The sequence below is a fragment of the Cnephaeus nilssonii genome (assembly GCF_951640355.1).
Source record: "Cnephaeus nilssonii genome assembly, chromosome: 23".
Taxonomy (NCBI): Eukaryota; Metazoa; Chordata; class Mammalia; order Chiroptera; family Vespertilionidae; genus Cnephaeus; species Cnephaeus nilssonii.
In genome coordinates this window covers 19,605,287-19,623,811 of record NC_137094.1, presented here as the reverse complement: position 1 = coordinate 19,623,811, position 18,525 = coordinate 19,605,287, and the positions used below count along the sequence as shown (strand labels likewise).

At 55.5% G+C, this 18,525-nt stretch overlaps 1 protein-coding gene across 8 annotated transcripts in view; it reads right to left on the bottom strand.

Moving 5' to 3' along the window:
- Positions 1 to 16,782, bottom strand: part of PPP1R12B (protein phosphatase 1 regulatory subunit 12B) — a 66,046-nt gene extending 49,264 nt beyond the window's left edge. For all 8 annotated transcript variants that reach the window (XR_013813076.1, XR_013813077.1, XR_013813078.1 and 5 more), the window contains exons 1-6: positions 16,385 to 16,782; positions 4,197 to 4,327; positions 3,148 to 3,266; positions 2,129 to 2,288; positions 995 to 1,139; positions 4 to 78 (exon numbers count right to left, since the gene is read on the bottom strand). Coding sequence is in view for 3 of the 8 variants with exons in the window: in XM_079763396.1 (XP_079619522.1) it covers positions 4 to 78; positions 995 to 1,139; positions 2,129 to 2,288; positions 3,148 to 3,266; positions 4,197 to 4,327; positions 16,385 to 16,660 (906 nt within the window). In the remaining 5 variants the exon portion in view is untranslated. The remainder of the gene's footprint in view (positions 1 to 3; positions 79 to 994; positions 1,140 to 2,128; positions 2,289 to 3,147; positions 3,267 to 4,196; positions 4,328 to 16,384) is intronic.
- Between the last annotated feature and the right edge of the window lie 1,743 nt (positions 16,783 to 18,525).

The following is an 18,525-nucleotide window of genomic DNA, read 5'->3' as shown; positions in this document are numbered from 1 at the left end:
CACCACACTCTGCTGCTTCTGGAGCATCTCCAGGTGCTCCACGAGGCCCTCGTCAGCCACATCGAACGGCGTCTGGCCCTGGCAGAGAGAGGGTACCGTGACCAGGAGGAAACACAGGCGTGATCCCGAGACTCCACCAGAGCCATCTCCAGCAGTCACTCCCGCCTCTGTGTCCAGCACCAGCTGCTTCCCTCACGCTCCGGTCTACGTTACGACCAGGCCTTCGTTTATCACAGAGAAACAGCAAGCCCTTGTGGCGAGAGCTTACACTCTGTAAACAGCAGTGAGGAAAGCCCACATCATTCGGACACTTCCTGCCTCTCCCTGGACCTGCTCCTAAGTGGTCTGATTGCATGACAAGTTCCACAGGGGCTCTCAGAAGCCTCAGGAGGGCCTGGCATGTCCCTAACGTCACTCCTCCAGGCAACACCAGCACAGCCAAGGACCCAAACCCCAACCAGAGAACAGACCAGATCTGGAGATGGGGAGGCAGACAGGCACACCCACTCTCTAAAGGGCCGTGCCTCTGGATTGCCAGGAAATTCCTAAAGTTCTGCAGACATAGGAAAGCGAGTAACATTATTTCAACCAAACTCCTTTTTTCTTTTTTTTAGTGCAGTGGTCGGCAAACTCATTAGTCCACAGAGCCAAACATCAACAGGACAACGATTGAAATTTCTTTTGAGAGCCACATTTTTTTAAACTTAGACTTCTTCTAATGCCACTTCTTCAACATAGACTCGCCCAGGCCGTGGTATTTTGTGGAAGAGCCACACTCCAGGGGCCAGAGAGCCGCATGTGGCTCGCGAGCCGCGGTTTGCCGACCACAGCTTTAGTGGAAGCAGAAGGCGGCCGCTGGAGCTTCAGGCTCAGCAAACCCCCGTGCTGATAATGGCCATGGAGACGTGTCTCCACGCCCCTGGCCAGACTCGGGGCAGCTGTTCCGAGGCCCGGCACAGTCTCGCTGCCCTCACAGGGGGCCCGGCCGACTCACCAGCTTATTCCTGACATCCATGTTGCAGAGGGCCTCGGCCAGGATGGAGCAGGCCTCCTTCACGCCCCAGTGCGCGGCGGCGTGGAGGGGCGTCCAGCCGTCGTGGTCCTGCACGTCCAGGTCGTAGCCAGCCTGAATTAGCAGTCTGAGAGAAACCACACGGACCTGTGTACCCTACTTGCGTTTCCTGCCAAGGACACTGCCCCTCCCAGCGGCACAGGGGTGAGGCTCTCCTCCCCTCAGCACAGCTCCAGCTGGTTACACACTGAGGCCCAATCACAGGCAACACGGACCCACCCGAGGGCACACGGGACGCCCCAGCACATGCGTGTTCCGCTTACGGCAGTGTCTGGAGCGGAGTGCACCTGAGAGATGCCAACACCTAACTCATTAGCAAAACCCACGACGCCACCCGGGTGTTCTGTCTCCCCGGCCTCGGTTCACCTCTGGGGCACCCCAGGCTCACTGCAGACCCTCACACCCCCCACTCTGCCCGGCGCCCGCAGGGCTCCTCGCGAACAGCAGGCGTGACTCTAGGCCTGGGGCCAGGGCCTGTCCCGAGGAAACAGCACGGCTGATGCCGGTCCCCACGTCCTGGGCCTCCAGATGGTTCAGGAGTGAGCAGAGCATGACTGCCCGCAGCTAGAAACCCATGCCAGCTGACTCTGACATCGTGGCCATCCTGAGAGCCACGGGAAACGTGTGGACACAAGGAGGCAGGACCCAAACTCCGCCTGTCCAGACGGACGGCCATCGACTGCAGCGGGACACGCACTCCGGATCATATCACAGACCAACGAGCCCAGAGAGACTGTCTGCGCCCAGCGGACCCCACGGCCTCAGATCTGTCCCGCGTGACGTGTGACAGAGGGGCGGCTGCAGGGATGTGACACTGCATCCCGGAGCCGGGAGAGGCCCGTCAGGCCACGCTCGGCCAGGCTCCCGTCTCACAGGCCACGAGAAGCTGGGGGACGGCGGGGCTGGGTGTCCACGGTGAACACCAGCAAACGTAAGAGACTGCAGGTCAGGGGGGCCACACAGAGAAACCCCCACCTTGGAACTCTCGTACCCCCACGTCCCAGGCCTGTCTCTCTCGTCCCCACCTCCCGACCGTGGTCGCTGTGGCTGACATACCTGAGGACCTCAGAGTAGCCCTTGGCGGCTGCCACGTGCAGGGCGGTGGCCCCCGAGCGAGTCTGCCTGGTGTCCTCGATCTTCCCACTGTTGAGCCACTGCCTCGCGTCCTGCAGCATCTGCTGCTCCTCCTCCTTCCGCGCCTGCTCCAGGTCCACCCCTGTGGGAGCCACACAGGACGCCGGCGTTACCACGGCCACTCACCCTTAGACTCAAACACGTCCTCAACATCCCACAGCCAACTGTTAGCCACAGGCCGGCACCCATCAATTCACCTCCGTTTACAGAGCAATGGCAAGGGTGAGGTAGCAGTAGCTTTATCAGTGTGACAGCGTCAGGAATGCAGTGTGATGGCGGGCCCATTAGGGACACACCCAAGCGGTCTTCAGCCCCCGCACACCAAGACCAGAAGGGTTGCTGTGTCTGTTAGGGTCTCTGTGCAGAACGTCCCCTTCTGAGTCCTCTGCATGGACAGCATTTCCGTTCCCCAACATCCTCGGGGGTAAAAATAACAGACACACCTCCCCCTGGAACAGACGAGGGAACAGGACACATGGGAGCCGCCACCAGGCTGCGAGAGCCGATCTGGGCGGGAGACTCAGCACCGCCTCCTCAGGTGCACGGACACAGCTACATGGGAGGCAGTGACAGCTCATGCTCACGGCCCTGGGACACAGTCCCACATGTTCTCTAAGGGCTGGCATGAAACATGTTCGGCTTTGGGCAGTCTGCAAACACGTGGAGGGCCAGCGCTGGCCTCTCCTGAGGTCACGCCGGGAAAGGCGCTGCGCTCCGCCAGGGAAGGAGCACAGACCCCGTGACGGCCGTGGAACGGGAAGAGGGAAAGGCACCACGAGGCACGGCCACAAAGCCAGGGCCATCCTGGCGAACTTCCGACGCCCGTGCTCAGTGGAGGTTGGACGCGGGGCACTGACGTCTGACCGAAGACGAACGCTGCGCACACAGGTGGCCCCGTCCCGTGACATGGTGGCTCCCTGGGTGCGTGTCAGCCTGGTTACCTTGCTTCTTCACTTGCTCCAGAAGAAGGTCCTTCATGGCCGGCTCCTCCGCCAGGTCAGAGGGCACCTCCCCTTCGCTGTTGACGATGCTCACGCTGGCTCCGTGGCTGAGGAAGTACCTGTGCAGACGAGACCAGCGTTAACACCATCTGTCACTCATGCTTTTACCCTCATGCGCGAGACTCGATGCGGAGCGAGGCCCGTGTAAGACACTGGGCTCACTTGCGCCGATTGATTTTCTTAGGGTCACAGAGGCAGCGAGGGGCCGAGGTTATGGCTCAGGTCATGTGACTTCACATCTAGTTCATCTTTCACAAGATCAGGTGCTCTTGGGCCAGTGAGAATCCCAATAATGCTCAGAGCTCTACACTGTTCACAAGCATTTAAAGGAGAAGAACACCACCTACGTTAGACATCCGCCTTCAGCACCTCAGGAAACTGTCATTTGCAGGGCGCTGGCTCCTGAGGCCTTTGCTGCTCTCACCACCGGAAGGTCCTCCCTGCTCCCTCAGCCCCTCCCTCTGCCCCACACTTCCCCTCCCTCTCGGCTGTGAGAAACATCGACCAGAGAGACACATCGGTTGGTTGCCTCAGGCCCCGGGGCCAGGGATCGAACCTACAACTGAGGCACGTGCCCTTGACCAGAAATTGAACCCGAGACCCTTCAGTCTGCAGGCCAGCGCTCTAACCCTTGAGCCACACCAGCCAGGGCCAAAACCATTTTTTAGAATAAAAAATAAAAACCTCTTTAGATTCACACTTATCCCTGAACGAGAGTAAGTACCAACCTCTGAAGTAATATTTACTTTACCCCTGAGAATCCTTGTAGTTACCCGGAGGCTCAGAAGTACCCATTAGCTCAATACACATTTCCCAGAGAAAATACAGCCCCCTGCCCTCCTTGCTCATCGCTGATGAGCCTTTATGATTGTGATGGAGAGCACTGTTGATTGTGATGGAGAGCGCTTTATGATTGTGATGGAGAGCGCTTTATGATTGTGATGGAGAGTGCTGTTGACGAAGCGCCAGCTCCTCAGGGGAGGACTCACTCGGCGATGTTCAGGTAGCCGCAGGACGCCGCTGCGTGCAGGGGCGTCCAGCCCTCGTTGTCCTGCTGGTTCACGTCGGCTCTGTTCTCCACCAGGAACTTCACCATGTCGAAGTTCTCGTCAATGCAGGCCTGCAAAGAGAAGCCCATCGTTCACGCGGCCGGCACTCGCCGCGCTCCGCCTCCGCCCGCGCAGACCCGGGGAAAGACCCACTCAGTGCAAGTCAGACTCTGGGTCCTAATGTCACCAAGTCAGAAAAGCTCACGCCACGGTTTCCGATCCCACATGGCCACTCTCAGCTAAGAAGCTGCTCCTCAGGCTTGTAGTCCAGCACCCAAGGGCAGGACCCCCACTGCTGAGCGGGCTCCTGAGCAGCCTCCCTTTCCCAACGTGCAGCTATGGGAGCCAGGCCGTCTTCCTATCTAAGGCGCATCCCAACAGATGGAATCCAGACACGCACAGAGATTTGTAAGAACAGAAAGCAATGCCACTCTCCTCTTGACTTTTTGTTTTTGAAAGTATACAGCTATTTCAATTAAAACGTGTGACTTATAGTAACATGTAATAGAGGACTGCTCACTGCAGAGCGCCTCGCTACAAACTGTCCAGAAGGACTTTCAAGTGAAGAGATGACGGGGGTGCTTTTCAAAAAGGCAGCGAAGTTCAGGGAGAAGCAAGTGTCCAGAGGTCGGCACGCTCTGCCAGGTAACAACTCCCGTGTCAGGATGTCCAACGAGCCCTGACCTGCTCGGAGCGCTGGACGCTGCGTCCCGCCTGGCAGCAAGGTGCCTTTGGCGCTGAGAACAGTCTCGAGCCTCCGCTCCAAGCGCCATGCCGCCAGCAGCCTTCTGGAAGCCCTTTGTCCAAGATCATGCTCTGCCCTTTGAAGGTGAGGGCAGCGCGTTCACGGGCCTAACGTGAGCCCGGCTGGTGTAGCATCCCACGGGAGAAAACCTCTCCCCCCTCACTCTTCTCCTCCTTCTCTGTCTCTCCCCCAGCACAACGTTAGCTCTCCTCCTGCCCAGGGTCAGTCTTTGGGTTTATGAACACAAAGTCCGTGCGGTATTTCTATAAGAAGAACATGTGAGGCGTTTCAGAGAATGACCACAAGCCAGTCTGTCAACAAGGCGATCTGGCGATGTCACTCTCCAGGGTCATCAGACAGTAACGAGGCCGCTGGTGGGCTATGCCCGCTGCTCCACAGGCAGGCCACACGCTGCTCAGTACCAGCCCAGTACACGCGTCAAGCTCTGCCAACACGTGTCCCTCAGAGTGAGGAGGAGAAGCTGGGCCATGCCCTCATCTACAGCATGGGACCACCTGCCTCACGGGATTGTGGGAGGAAGAAAGGAGATAAATGGTGGAACCGTGGCTGGTACTGTTGTTGTTTTTAAGCCAAGAGTCTAACAAATAGCAACTCCCCAGGAAAAAGCACAAACTGTACTTATCCTCACCCATCACTGCCAACCCCACCTCAGTATCTTAGTGGGGAGGCAGTTGGTTAAAAATGTCTTTGAACTAGCAGGACTGGGGGGCCTGTTTGTTAAGTCTGACCTCAGGGACTTCCTCAAATGCCCAGCGTCCTGGGATCCTAAGCCCAGGAGCTCCAAGAACAGACTGGCATGTGTCAGGACTACGCTGAGAGAGCATCCCTGGAGAGACCCACCAACAGAAACACCCTGGAGTGACCGTCTGTTCCTTTCTCTTCTCCTGCTGCCTTCAGAAGGAACTGGATGAAGCCATGGAGAGCGGAACATCCCTGAGAACCCCAAGCAGTGTGCCAACTCCCCAAGACACGGCATGGGGGATACCCAGACTGGTCCGGAACACCGTGTCCAGGGCCATGGGCCCCGCAGCTGCCCCCCGCAGAGCCGCACTGACCACCCCACGTCTGCCCCCCGCAGAGCCGCACTGACCAGGTGGACGGGTCTTTCCTCTCCGACAGCAGAGGCGGGGCTACGCGAGGGTCTGATGTCCCTCCGGACATCAACAGGAAATTGTTCTGTACATTTAACCCATTCCCTCTGCTGTGGCTCATGTCCACTTCCTTCTGTGGTGAAGACACAGACTGTTACCAAAGTAACAACCTGTTCTACGCTTAAGAAAGAAAACACAACCGCATTGTCATGGAACTCATTACTGTCCGGAGACACTGTCAGGGAGCAGGGCGAGGCTTCCTCAGCGAGCACGCCACCTTTCCTTGGCAGTGACCAGCTACCTCCAAGGAAAACACTGGATTTCAGCAAACACAGGGGGCAGAGCGCCATGCCTGCCACTGTACCGACATGCTCTGTACCGCAGGCACGTGGCTGCCGGCTAACGGGGCCAGAGTTCAACCTGAGACTGCGAAGCAGCCCACGACAGAGCTCCTCCGCTCCCAAAATAGTCGCAACTGTCACCGCCTCTGCCTCCACCGGCTCCAGGCGCTGACCTTCTGCTGGGGCTCAGAACCCGCTGCGACTCCCTTCCCCACAGAGCCCAGCTCCGGGGGCCAGGCAGGTGACACACTGCGTGTGTGTGCGTGTGCGTGCCCATTCCTGCCTGGATTTCTTTTTTTCTTTTCTTTTTTTAAAATATATTTTATTGATTTTTTACAGAGAGGAAGGGAGAGGGATAGAGAGTTAGAAACATCGATGAGAGAGAAACATCGATCGGCTGCCTCCTGCACACTCCCCACTGGGGATGTGCCCGCAACCAAGGCACATGCCCTTGACCGGAATCGAACCCGGGACCCTTCAGCCCACAGGCCGACGCTCTATCCACTGAGCCAAACCGGTCAGGGCCTGCCTGGATTTCAACAAACCACTGATACAGTGCTGGGTGGCGATGATGCTCGTAATGAACCCCCATTCCACACGTTCCACTATTCTGTCCTACATCCTCCTAACCCTTATGTAACTCAGAAATAACAACATATATGACTTCAGCAATTTAAAATTTGTATAATCCCCAAAATTACATAATTTAATTTTATGCTGAAAACCCTAAATGCTTAGAGATAACAGTAAAGACCATAATTTATTTCATTTATCAGCTACACACCAAATCCCGGAAGGCTCAGAATTTCCCAGTCGTGCTGGGTATATATTCCCTGGCAGCCCAGCACCTAGAACAGCACTGGGCACCAACGTTTGTTGAATCAAAGAATGGGCTTCGAATGCATAGAAAGTCACATTTTCTGCACATTCGGTTGATTCCCGGTCATCCAGAACCGCCCAGACCACCCTGCAGGCTGCAGGCAGATCCCGCCCAGACCTGCAGCACATGGAGGTGGCCCGGCCAGGGGGTGCTGCACACGGTTGCCCCCCACCTGCACACAGCTGCCCCTGGACACGCCCATGCATCAACCTCCCACTGCTGGAGTGTGCTGGATGGTGCCCCAAACAGGTCCATGTCCCAATCCCCGAGCCTGTGCAGGGACTGAGTTGGAAAGGGGTCTTTGCAGATATAATAAGCATCTTGAGATGGGCACATCCTGGATTCTCTAAGTGGGCCCTACATCCAATGACTAGTGTCCTCGTAAGAGACAGGCGGGGGGTGGGAGGGTTGACACAGACAGAAGAGGAGGCGACAATGTGCCCACAGAGGCCGACGGGCACCAGAGCGGAAGAGGCAGGGAACACCACCTCCCCGGGGCTCCAGAGGGAGAGTCCATCAGGACCTCGATTTCAGACCCCAGACTCCAGGGCTACAAGCCAGTACATTGCTGCGGTTTTAAGCCACCAAGTTGGTTCGCAGAAGCCACGGACACTGAGCCCCTGGCACTGAAGAGAAGTCACCACGGGAGAGGCCCGCGCCTCGCTCCTGCAGAAATGAAAACCGCAGCAGGGTTCACGCTTCTTCGCCAAATAAGAAGTGGTCAAAATTAATTATTCCACTCTCTCCTCAGGAGCCGCCTGGGAGGCATGACCTCGCAGGGCCTACCCTCCATCCAGATGGCCCTCTGCTGCAGTCCAGCCGGAGCACACACTGTAAGTAGAACCGCTGGTACCTCTTCCATCACACCGTCTGCCTGCGCTGGGCTGGGCTGGGGCAGGAGAGCTGTGGGCAGGGCTTGCTAATAAAGACCAGAGCCTCTTAAAAAATAAAATTAATTATACCACTTTTTAAAAGGCAACTACATTTATAGAAAGTTTTAGGGTTTTTTCCTTATCAGTCTTTAGCCAGAATACCAAATGCCCCCAAAACCGGACCTGGTTCTTCCCTGAGGCCTGAGGCCCTTTGCTGAGCGCACTCTGGCGGAGGGCTGACAGCGACACGAGGTGCAGCACTGATGGACGAGCTCACTGGGACCACATTTCTAAGCTCCAAGCCCTCGTGCTCCAACGAGGGAGCCTCACCCTGTGACGAGAATTTATACAAGTAAATCAGACAGGGTGACAGTGAGTCCAGCTGGGAATCTCAGCGGTCAGCAGACGTCCCCACGAGAGCGTCACGATCAGGGTTAGGACTGACCCAGTGTGTGAGCCCATCCTTCCAGGGCCGGTCTGTCCACTCCCACACGACACAGTGTCACTGCTTCCCGCGTGGGCATCGCGCAGCAGTGCTGCCACGTGACAGGCGGCACCGGCAGTCAGCCCGGGGAAAGGCTCAGCCCCCTGGCACAGGCAGCTTGGCCCTGAGAGGGTGGAGCTATGGATCTGACCATGTCCTCAGCGGTCAGCAGGCTTGGACACAGATCCGTGCCTTTCAGGAGAGAGCCCAGAGAGACAGGGGAGTAAAGAAGGTTCCAGGGAGTGTCCCTCTAAGGTTTTGTTCTGAGTAAACCGGCATATTGTCCCCAAGACTGCAAGCATTCCTGATTCGAGGCCAGCGAACACTGCTGCAGTGAGAGCAGGGCCCCATGCAGATCTGAGGCGTGCACTCTGGGACCCGCAGAAGGTCCTGGGAATGGCCCAGCCCTCGCCCTCTGCCCCCTGCACCGTCCCCGCCCCCCAGCAATCATCCCTGGGCTGTCCTCCAGGTACTCCCTTCGGACCCCACCAGGCACAGGGTAGGGGGCACATCTGGTCTAACTCCTGTCACCAAGCAGAGTTAGAAAGTCAAGATGAGGAAGGTAGATGGAAAAAGGCCCAGAAAACGGAAGCTGTATCTACTCAAAGCCCACAGTTCCAAGCTCCACACGCGACTCTGTTCCTCACGGATACCCCAATTCTGAGGAATAATAAACTCGGCCTGGTAATGGTGGTAAACCCCCAGCATAAGTTTCTCTTGGGTCCAAGAGTGCCCACATCCGAGTCCCCAGCACCTGTCAGAACTAAGAGGGCCATGAGTGAGGCACCTAAGTGACAGAATGACTCATCTCATCCAACTCCATCAAAAGAGGTTCCTTGCAAAAACTATGAACAAAGCTGTGAAAAGAAGGGAGCGTGTGGTGGCTGCAGCAATAGCGTTAGGATTTCTTTTACAGACGGAGAGAGAGGCCCCGAGGAGTTAATTGGCTTCTTTGAGGACACGGATCCAGTTGCTCACCACTCGCATGCTTTCCACCTGCCAACTCGGAGGCACCCAGTGCAAGCTCAGGCCAGGCTCAGGCTGCCACCTGGCTCATGGGACATTTCTGGTTCCTGATACTCTCTTCCTAAAAATAATTTCGCTTCAGCATCCATAGGGGGCACTGACATTAGCCCAGCTCCCCAATGACCTCCCAGGAGGAATGTCCCAATTGGCTGCTCTGAGCTGGCCACTCGGACAGACTAACTGCAGAGCACAAGCCCCTGACAGCGAGCGCTCTGGTGCCCTTTGCTTATCGGCGTGAGCCCCGGCTGGAATCCTCCGTGCAGCCTGGTTACCTGTCTGAGCCATGGCCCCCAAGGTCCACTCTGCTGCCAAATTGGCACGCGGGGCAAACCGCTGTCCCGTGGAGAGGGCGGTCCTACTGAGCCCAGAGCACCCTGTGCCTACAAACACGTGTTTCACAAGCCACGAGTGCCCGGCCGAGAGCTACCAGGCAGGCGTGGGGGTCGGCACCGTCCTCACGCCTGCTGGAAAGAAGGCAGGCGATTCTGGGATCTGGGTTAGCTGAGGAAGAAAAGCCACAAATAAATTACGGCAGATTAAATTCTCAGAAAGTGTCAGTCAGTCCCGCCAATTCCATCCCTGAAAGGAGAGATGAAGCAGGAGGTTCTTGTTTTCCCAGCACTTTTCCATCCAGGGCTCTGCAGAGCGAAGCTGAGGACTGAGTCCATGTCACGTCCTGCCATGTCCCGCACATGCAGAGGCCTACACGGCAGGAGATGCTGGGACACAGTGACATGCCCGGCCCTGTGCAGGGCACTGCCGAGGGCAGACCATGGAGCAAGGCTTCCTGGGTTCAAACCCAGGCCTACTAACTAGTGGCTTTGTGTTTTTGGAACTAGTTATGTCTGCATTTCCTCGACTGTAGGATTGCCACAGCAACCACAGTACCTACTTCACGGTGTTACAAATGAGCTCATGTGTAAAAACCCTCAGTGCCTGGCTCAGGTTAGGTGCGAAGGAACTGAGCACCTAATGGCTGGGCCATTATTATTATTATTCCTCCGCCTACTAACTCTGGTTTACTCTCCAAGTCAGCAGGGACTCCTTCCCACACAAGGAAGGGCAAGACTTGTAGATGGAAGTAACTGTGGGCTTCAGCAGATGCCAACAGACCACTGTCAGCTCTCCCAGGAAGAGAAAGGTCAGTTACGGTAGGAAAGGGAAGAGCTATGGACTGGTTCTGCCCCCAGAGCCACGGGCCGGAGGCTGAGTCTTGTTAGCGCAGGCAGAGCACCCGCGGAGCCACGGCAGCCCGGATCCGACGGCTCACATGGCCACGGCACAGGTTAGGGACTCATCGGGGTAACGTGTTCCTGGACTGCAGAGCGCTTCTCCATGTACTCACGTGACACACACTTACCGAGGCCCGTGCTCTGCCCGACACAGTCCTAGGGAGAGGCATACGACGACCATTAGTGTGCAGGAGACGTAACCACACACACACAACAGGAATCACTGCACCAAGCCTTCTCCTTCCCAGTGAGAAGTCACTCCTCTGCCCGGGTGACGCACTGTTCGCCATGTTAGGAAGGAGAAGGAATCAGCCAGCTGGAGAAGCGGGGTGCAGAAAGGCCGGGCAGAGGAGACAGCACGTGAAAGGTCTGAGGGAGGGAAAAAGGATCGTTTTGGGATGCTGTGCAGTCTGGCATGTTCGACTCAGATGGGGGTGGGACATACATGACACCTGGCCACGGCTTCCTGTGGCCCCTGAAATGGAAGGATGAGGCCGACGGGGTGGCCGCAATGAAGGCCCGTGTCCCCTGATTAAAGCTCCACCTTATCCTGAGGCTTCAACCAGGAGCGACACCATCGGGACTGTGTCTCGGAATGACAGCTGCAGGGGAACATGAGCCGGGCTGCTGGCGGGAGTTGTGACAGGGACACCACTCAGGAAGTGGCCACCGTGCTGGGGTGAGGTCCAGAGGCCAGGCGCTGGCGTGGAGACATGGCAGGGGTGAGGGCGGGAGGCCTGAGTGGAAGGGACGGGGGCTCATCAGAATGCCCGTGGTGCAAAGGGCAGTACCGAGAGGGTTAAGATCTTCGGGCCCTGGTGGACCGTGACACCCTCTGCCCACAGGGACTGCACCGTCTCGTCCATCCCCATCTGGAGCTCATTCCTCTCCGGCCTCAGTGACTCCCACCCAGGAACCACCACTGAGCAGCGAGTGGCTGTGCCGCCGGCCGCCCTTCCCAACTTAGGCATCCTGAGTGAGCCCGGGGTCAGCGCACAGCCCGCCTCGCAGCTGTCCCGGCCCCTGCGAGGCCTGCTGGGCAGGGTCACGGGTCCTGGGCCGCGGCCATGGGAATGAGAAGGCCCGTCCTCCGAGGGAAGGGTGAGCCTGCTGGAGCCCGCGGGCGTGGGCGCTGAGCGAGGTGGACACCCGAGCAGAGAGGTGCAGGAGAGCGTGTCACCTGCTCTCCCATCCGTCTCAACTGTCTCCTGGATGCTGTGGCCTGGGGCCCATGCTCTGAGCAGCGGTCCATGTAGGACAGGGGTAGAGGGCACACCTCAGCCAGAGCAGGGACGTTACAAGATACTGTACAGGAGAGAGGAACACACGTCAGCGCATCCAATCTTTCCACAGCCCATTCCCCAGCGGGGAGGCAAGCACACTGACCTTCCTCTGTTCAGGGGTGACCTGAGGACACCTGAGGCACCAGCAGATATGAAACCGATTTGTAAAAAGGTAAGTACACGTCAACCCAAGTACTGTATTAGCACGTGTGCTCCACATTATTTTATATAACAAGATAGACCGAGACGGCCTAGAGCATTGCTTTAGAGCGAAGGGTGGTACAGCCTCTTGGAAATACTCACTGTCGTGTGAAAGCAGCCACAGGCAACACCTGGCCAGTCTGAGGCCTTATCAGCCACAGGCAACACCCGGCCAGTGTGAGGCCGTGTCAGCCACAGGCAACACCCGGCCAGTGTGAGGCTGTGTCGGCCACAGGCAACACCCGGCCAGTGAATGAAGATGTGTCCCAATACAATTTTATGGACACAACAACCCAAAGTTCTAAGTAAGCTCATAGACACTGTCTGAAACACAGGCTCACTCACAGGTCTATCAAAACCACCTGATAACAGCCCAAGACATCCTTCACTCACAGATCATGAAGCCACTGAAGGAGCCAGGAACAACCTTCCAGGCGCCTTCTCTTGTATTCTGGGCCCTAATTTACAATTATAAACATACTGATGGCAGATCTACATTTTCCTCTTCCAAACGTAAACAGACTAACAAATGATGCTTAGTAGGAAAAACCCTTCATATAATCTCCGCAAAAGTCCTCAAAAATAGGTTTCTACTGATACTGGTCTTTCAAAGGTTGTAAATGCCCAGCACGGTCTGATGCAGCACACGCACCAACCTGAAGAGGCCGACCACTAAAAACCAAGGTGACGTTCTCATCCCCCCCAGTGGAAGCAACAGCAGTTCTTTGCCCCATTCGGCCTGGGGTCCTGTCACTGAGCAGAACCCACCCACACGGGGTAAGGCAGGGGTCACGCCACAACCAGAACTGTAACGGGAAGACGGAACGAACTGGGAATAAAGAGCAGGGTCGGAATGCGGGTTTCATGTTCCCACACGGGCTGGCACACAGGCATGCTGCTTTGCACTGAACTGAGCACATGATCTCAGTCGTCCTGTCTCCCTCCGTGCCGCTCGGAACAGAGATTGTTTTCTCCTTCCCTCATCTGCCCCTTTCTCTGCCCCTTCCAGAGACAGGGATAATTTTAATCTCCCTGAGGACTGAGGCGGCTCTAGAGTGACAGAGGCTACTAGCAGTTGAATTCCAGTCTGGGTGACCCTGAGATCCAAACTTGGACTCTGAGCCCATTGCAAAACCAACCCCAATGTCTGCGTCAAGGAGAGAAGGCCTCTGGTCCCGAGGTGCCCCTCCAAATGGAGACTGTCCGACGGGTCTAGACACAGGGTCTGTGGACGGACAGAGACCTCAATGCCCACAAAGCATGGTCTGGAGGAATAAGCCAGCATTCACTTTAACAAATCCCAGCACTTGCCGCTCATCCCAGCCCCATAATTTGGTAGATACAGTTTTAAGAGCCTCTATCTAGACCCTAAGCACCCAAGATCCTAACGCCAAGGATACCAAGACAGGTGACCGTAATCAACCTTGCAAAATAAATGAATAAATAAAAAGAAAAGTTTTAAGAAGTATCAGCCTACCCACACTTTGTGCCCTACAACGTATATACACGGATGACGTGGGAATTCCTCTGTGAGCAAACAACTGCTTTCAAGGGTTTTATCATCAGATTGATGCTAAGACTCCGGGACCCGAAGGGCACACACACCAAATCTTCATTTGTTCACCGTTTTGTTGGTCTGCACCGGCATGGAGGCTTTCGTCAGAGCAGGTCTACCCTTTGGGTCCTCCTCCCCGTCTCTGTCGAGCATTATTAATAGGCCCCCGGAGCCGGTTATCTTGGACTCCAGCACCTCGTGGCCTAAGCAAAGGCTGCCAAGAAAGCAAGGTCTCCAAGTCAAAAGTCGCATCACGGCACTGCAACCTGAGGTGCAAACCATCCCCGGTCACCTGTGGGCGAAGGAGAAGAGCCGTCCCCCAATACCACCTGGGGGTTTCTCCCGACACACCAAGATGATAATCCACAGCCGGTCAAGAGGCCACGGCCGAAGGAAAAGGGAAAGGGCGCAGTTACCCTGATAATCCATCACGCTTGTCTAACAGATGGGTATCTAACCAAGTAACCCGGGTCCCTGAGCCACTGTCCACTTCACAGAAGGGCAATCAGGGATGAAGCCGCAGTCCAGCTGCTGGCGGCTCGTCTCACACCCGGAGAAAACCGTATGGACCTGAGCTTCTTCAGGCCGTGGGCACGTGCACCGTAACTGCAGGAACTGACCTGTCCGAGTCTGTGAGCCAATAAAGGCCCCTTTCTTGATTCAGACAAAGAGATGGCTTCTCAACAGAGGCAGGTTTGAGCTACAATCTTCCAGAAGCTTCATCTTCAGCTCAATTTGTCTCATGTTGACTGTACCTGTTCTCGCCAATGCTAGCCCTGTAAGGTGGGAGGAAGGCCGACAGTGCCCCCTCGGTGTCTATGGGGGATGGGTTCAGGCCCCCTTCGCATACCGAAGTCCGAGGATGCTCAAGTCCCTTAGTCCGCCCTCAGGACCAAGGACGCGGAGGGGCAGCTGTACGGCACTTGCAGGTGTTTTTGTTGTTATTGTTGCTTTAAATCCACAGCTGTCGGGATAGAAAGCGCTGACATTTAAATCTGAAAAGTCTACACCTAATTCTCTCCTTTCCAACCCAAGTAACAGTTTCCCAAGTTTCAGACTCCTCATCTGTAAAAGGGGAATAACAACACGACCTGCCACACCTACTTCCGAGGATCGCCCGCTGAGATCTGCAGGAGGTAAGACAAGAAGTGATCTCAAACGGCGAGGGCCTGGACGGGTGCTGGTTGCTACCTCAGGGGGCGCTGTTAGGAGCAGGGAAGAAAAGGCTACAAATGGGATGAAAAGAAGAGAGGTTCTTCCCACCTGGACGAGAAGGGCGGGCGGCAAGCATGGCGAGGAGTGATTCCAAGCTGTTGGCTGAACCCCGAGGGGAGTGGGTGACACGAGACTGAATCATTTAGAAGTCAATTCTCATGCCAACACATTCACTTTGCACCGACGGAAAAAGAAGAGAGATTAAGAGTGGGTGCCCAGGGCTCAGCGCCCCAAAATAACTATGAAGTCCCACCTGGGGGCGGGACTTAGCGATGAACAGTCGTGGAGACGGAATCGTGTTGCATAAGATGACAGCAGGAAAGGGGTTATTATCAAGCACAGAAGTGTCACCTTAACCACGGCCCCTGCGCTGCGGCTATATAAGGGTATGTGATGTCTAGAGAGGGCTTATTAAAAAAAAAAGAAAGAGAAAAAGGGAGAAAGGCCATTCCGTAGTATCACACAAACCTAAGGGATTCCGGAGGCTGGTTCCCCACCGGCGGCCCGGCCGTGTGGGGAGCTGGCGCTGCTGGGAGGAGACGGGACACCCGCAGCAGGCAGGAGACAGCTCGTTTTGAACCATCACAAATCAGCTAAACGAGAAGAGGTGCCAGTTCGGAAGACCTGCTTCCTCAACCCAATATAGGGCTCTTTAAAAAAAAAAAAAATGTACATATACGTTTTTATTGATTTCAGAGAGGAAGGAGGAAGGAGAGAGAGAGATAAAAACATCAATGATGAGAGAGAATCATGGATCAGTTGCCTCCTGCACGCCCCACACGGGGACTGAGCCCCCAAACGCGGGCATGTGCCCTGACCTCCCGGTTCATAGGTCGACGCTCAACCACCGAGCCACGGCGGCCAGGACAATATGGAGATCTCGATCCCACAGCCACAGAGGCTGGGTTCTCCGCAAGGGACCTGACAGGCGACACTGCCGGCCCGGAGTGACCGGTGCACGAGCGCTGGACCAGCCAGCGGAGAAGCACAGCGAGCCCTCCCCGGTCCAAGTCTCCAGTAACCATGACAACCGAGGAGGCGGAGGGAAATCCAAACCCTGTCCCGGCGGGAACCTGCTCCTCCCGGCGGAGGCCTTGGTCGGCGGAGGCTGGGCTCGAGGGGTGGCCGCCCGGACGGACGGACGGACGGACGTTGCCCGGGACCCGCAGCCCCGCGCGGTACCTGGTGCAGGGCGGTCAGGCCGTCCACGTTGGCCGTGTTGATGTCGGCGCCTCGGGCCAGGAGCCTCTTCACCTCGTCGGTGTCCCCGCTCGAGCAGGCGGCCAGGAAGACCGCGCCGTCCTCGAAGCGGACGCGGGGGGCCCCGCGGCGGGTGCGCGGCTGCCGCTCGGCGGGCTCCTGCTCGGTCTCTGAGCCCCGCCAGCGCCGCAGCTGCTCCGCCCGCCGCACGCGCGCCGACTCGGCCCGCTTCCCGCCCAGGTGCTCCAGCTCGGCCATCGCTCGGGCCGGCGGCTGCGGCCGCACTGCCGCACGGGATCGCCGCGGCTCGGGTGGCCGCCGCCGCCGCCTCCCTCGGAGCGCGTCAGCCGGGAGCGGGAGGCGGAGACCCGCGCGCCGCCATCTTTACTCCGCCGCCGCTGGCGCCGCCCGCGCGCGCCCTCGGCTTCAGCACGCAGGTGCGCCGCACCCGCAGGGCACCACGGGACTTGTAGTCGGAGACCGGCCCCCAAGGACGCCCTGTGGCCTTCAGGGAACTACAAATCCCTGGATGCATCAGGACAGGGGCGGGAATCCGAGGCTCCCTACTTCGCGGAGGGACCCGGTGGGGTCACCTTTGCCCCAAAGCTGGAAGTGACTCCCGGACCCGAGGCAGGCTCGTCGGGCATTTTGGGAGTCGTAGTTTATTCTTGTTTTGACCACCAACTAATCCTGGCACCCTAATTGTCACATCAGCCCTTTGAAGTGGAAAAGAGGCAGTAATTAATTATTCCTATTTTCTATTGGGGAAAACTAGACAAACTACCTGGTTCTGAATCTAGAATTTTATTAACATCATAACGTAGAATACGTTAACATGTATTAATCACGGTGCCAATGTGCATGGGGAGGAGGAGGAGCATGCACACACATACAGTATTGCATGTTATACACAAACACCTTGACCAATGAAAAGACCCTGGGAAGGATGCATCCAGGTAGTGGGAAGGGCATCAGCTTTAAATTCAAATGAGTTCTCAGCCCTAGACAAGTTGGTTGACTTCTCCGAGTTGGTGTCCTTATTTGTAGAGTAGGAATAATGATGCCTCACTGTATCCAGGTGGATCTAACGAGATAATATATGGAAGAACGCCCAATACTGTCCCTGGTATATATCAGCTCCCAATAAAGATTAAGGTCCCTTTGTTCTCCCTCCTCTTCCTCTACCCTTTTCAGGAATCTTAAATTCTTAGGAAACAGAATGGATATCTTGTCTTCCACAATTCCTGCCCCACCCACCCAAAGCTACAAAAAGATATGGTGGAGCATACTACTAAACCCCTAAGGCAGCAAGTTGGACATGTTCATATTCACATTGAACTTGGTTATAAAACCTGTCAGACTGATTTAATAACCATACCCCACCCCCACCCCCAGAGCCTTAGTCCTGAACAAAATTAATTAAATGTGTTATCCATAACGAAAGAGAACATATGCAATGACTCGGTTCTTCAAACTTTTCAGTATGTTTGAAAATTTTCATTTTACTAGGTGTACTGGTTAATAATGCAGATTTTTTTTTCAATAGATGGAGTCACACATATGTTGATATATATGCAATTTGATATGTATGCTATTTTGTTGTATTCACAACAAGCTTCAAAACTTCATATGTCAAATTTTCTGAAGGTGTTAACATCATATTTCTACACTTACAAATGTCGAATTTCGTGCCAAAAAAAGAGCATTTACGGGAAGTTTTAATTCATTACTTTAGTTTGAAGAAAAGTGCTGGTGAAAGTGATTGTATACTTCGGGAAGCTTATGGTGAACATGCTCCATCTCAAGATACTTGTGAGCGCTGGTTTAAACACTTTAAAAGGGATGATTTCTATGTGAAAGACAAAGAACATCCAGGTCAACTGAAAAAGTTTGAAGACCAACAATGATAAACATTATTGGATGAAGATGCATGTCAAACTCAAATTTAAACATTGCTCAACAAACAATTTCCGATCGTTTACAAGCAATGGGAAAGATTTTAAAGGAAGGAAAATGGGTGCCACATCAACTGAATGAAAGACAAATGGGAAACGGAAAAGTCATCAGTAAAATGTTGCTTCAATGTCAAGAAAGTTTTTTTGCATCAAATTGTGACTGGCGAT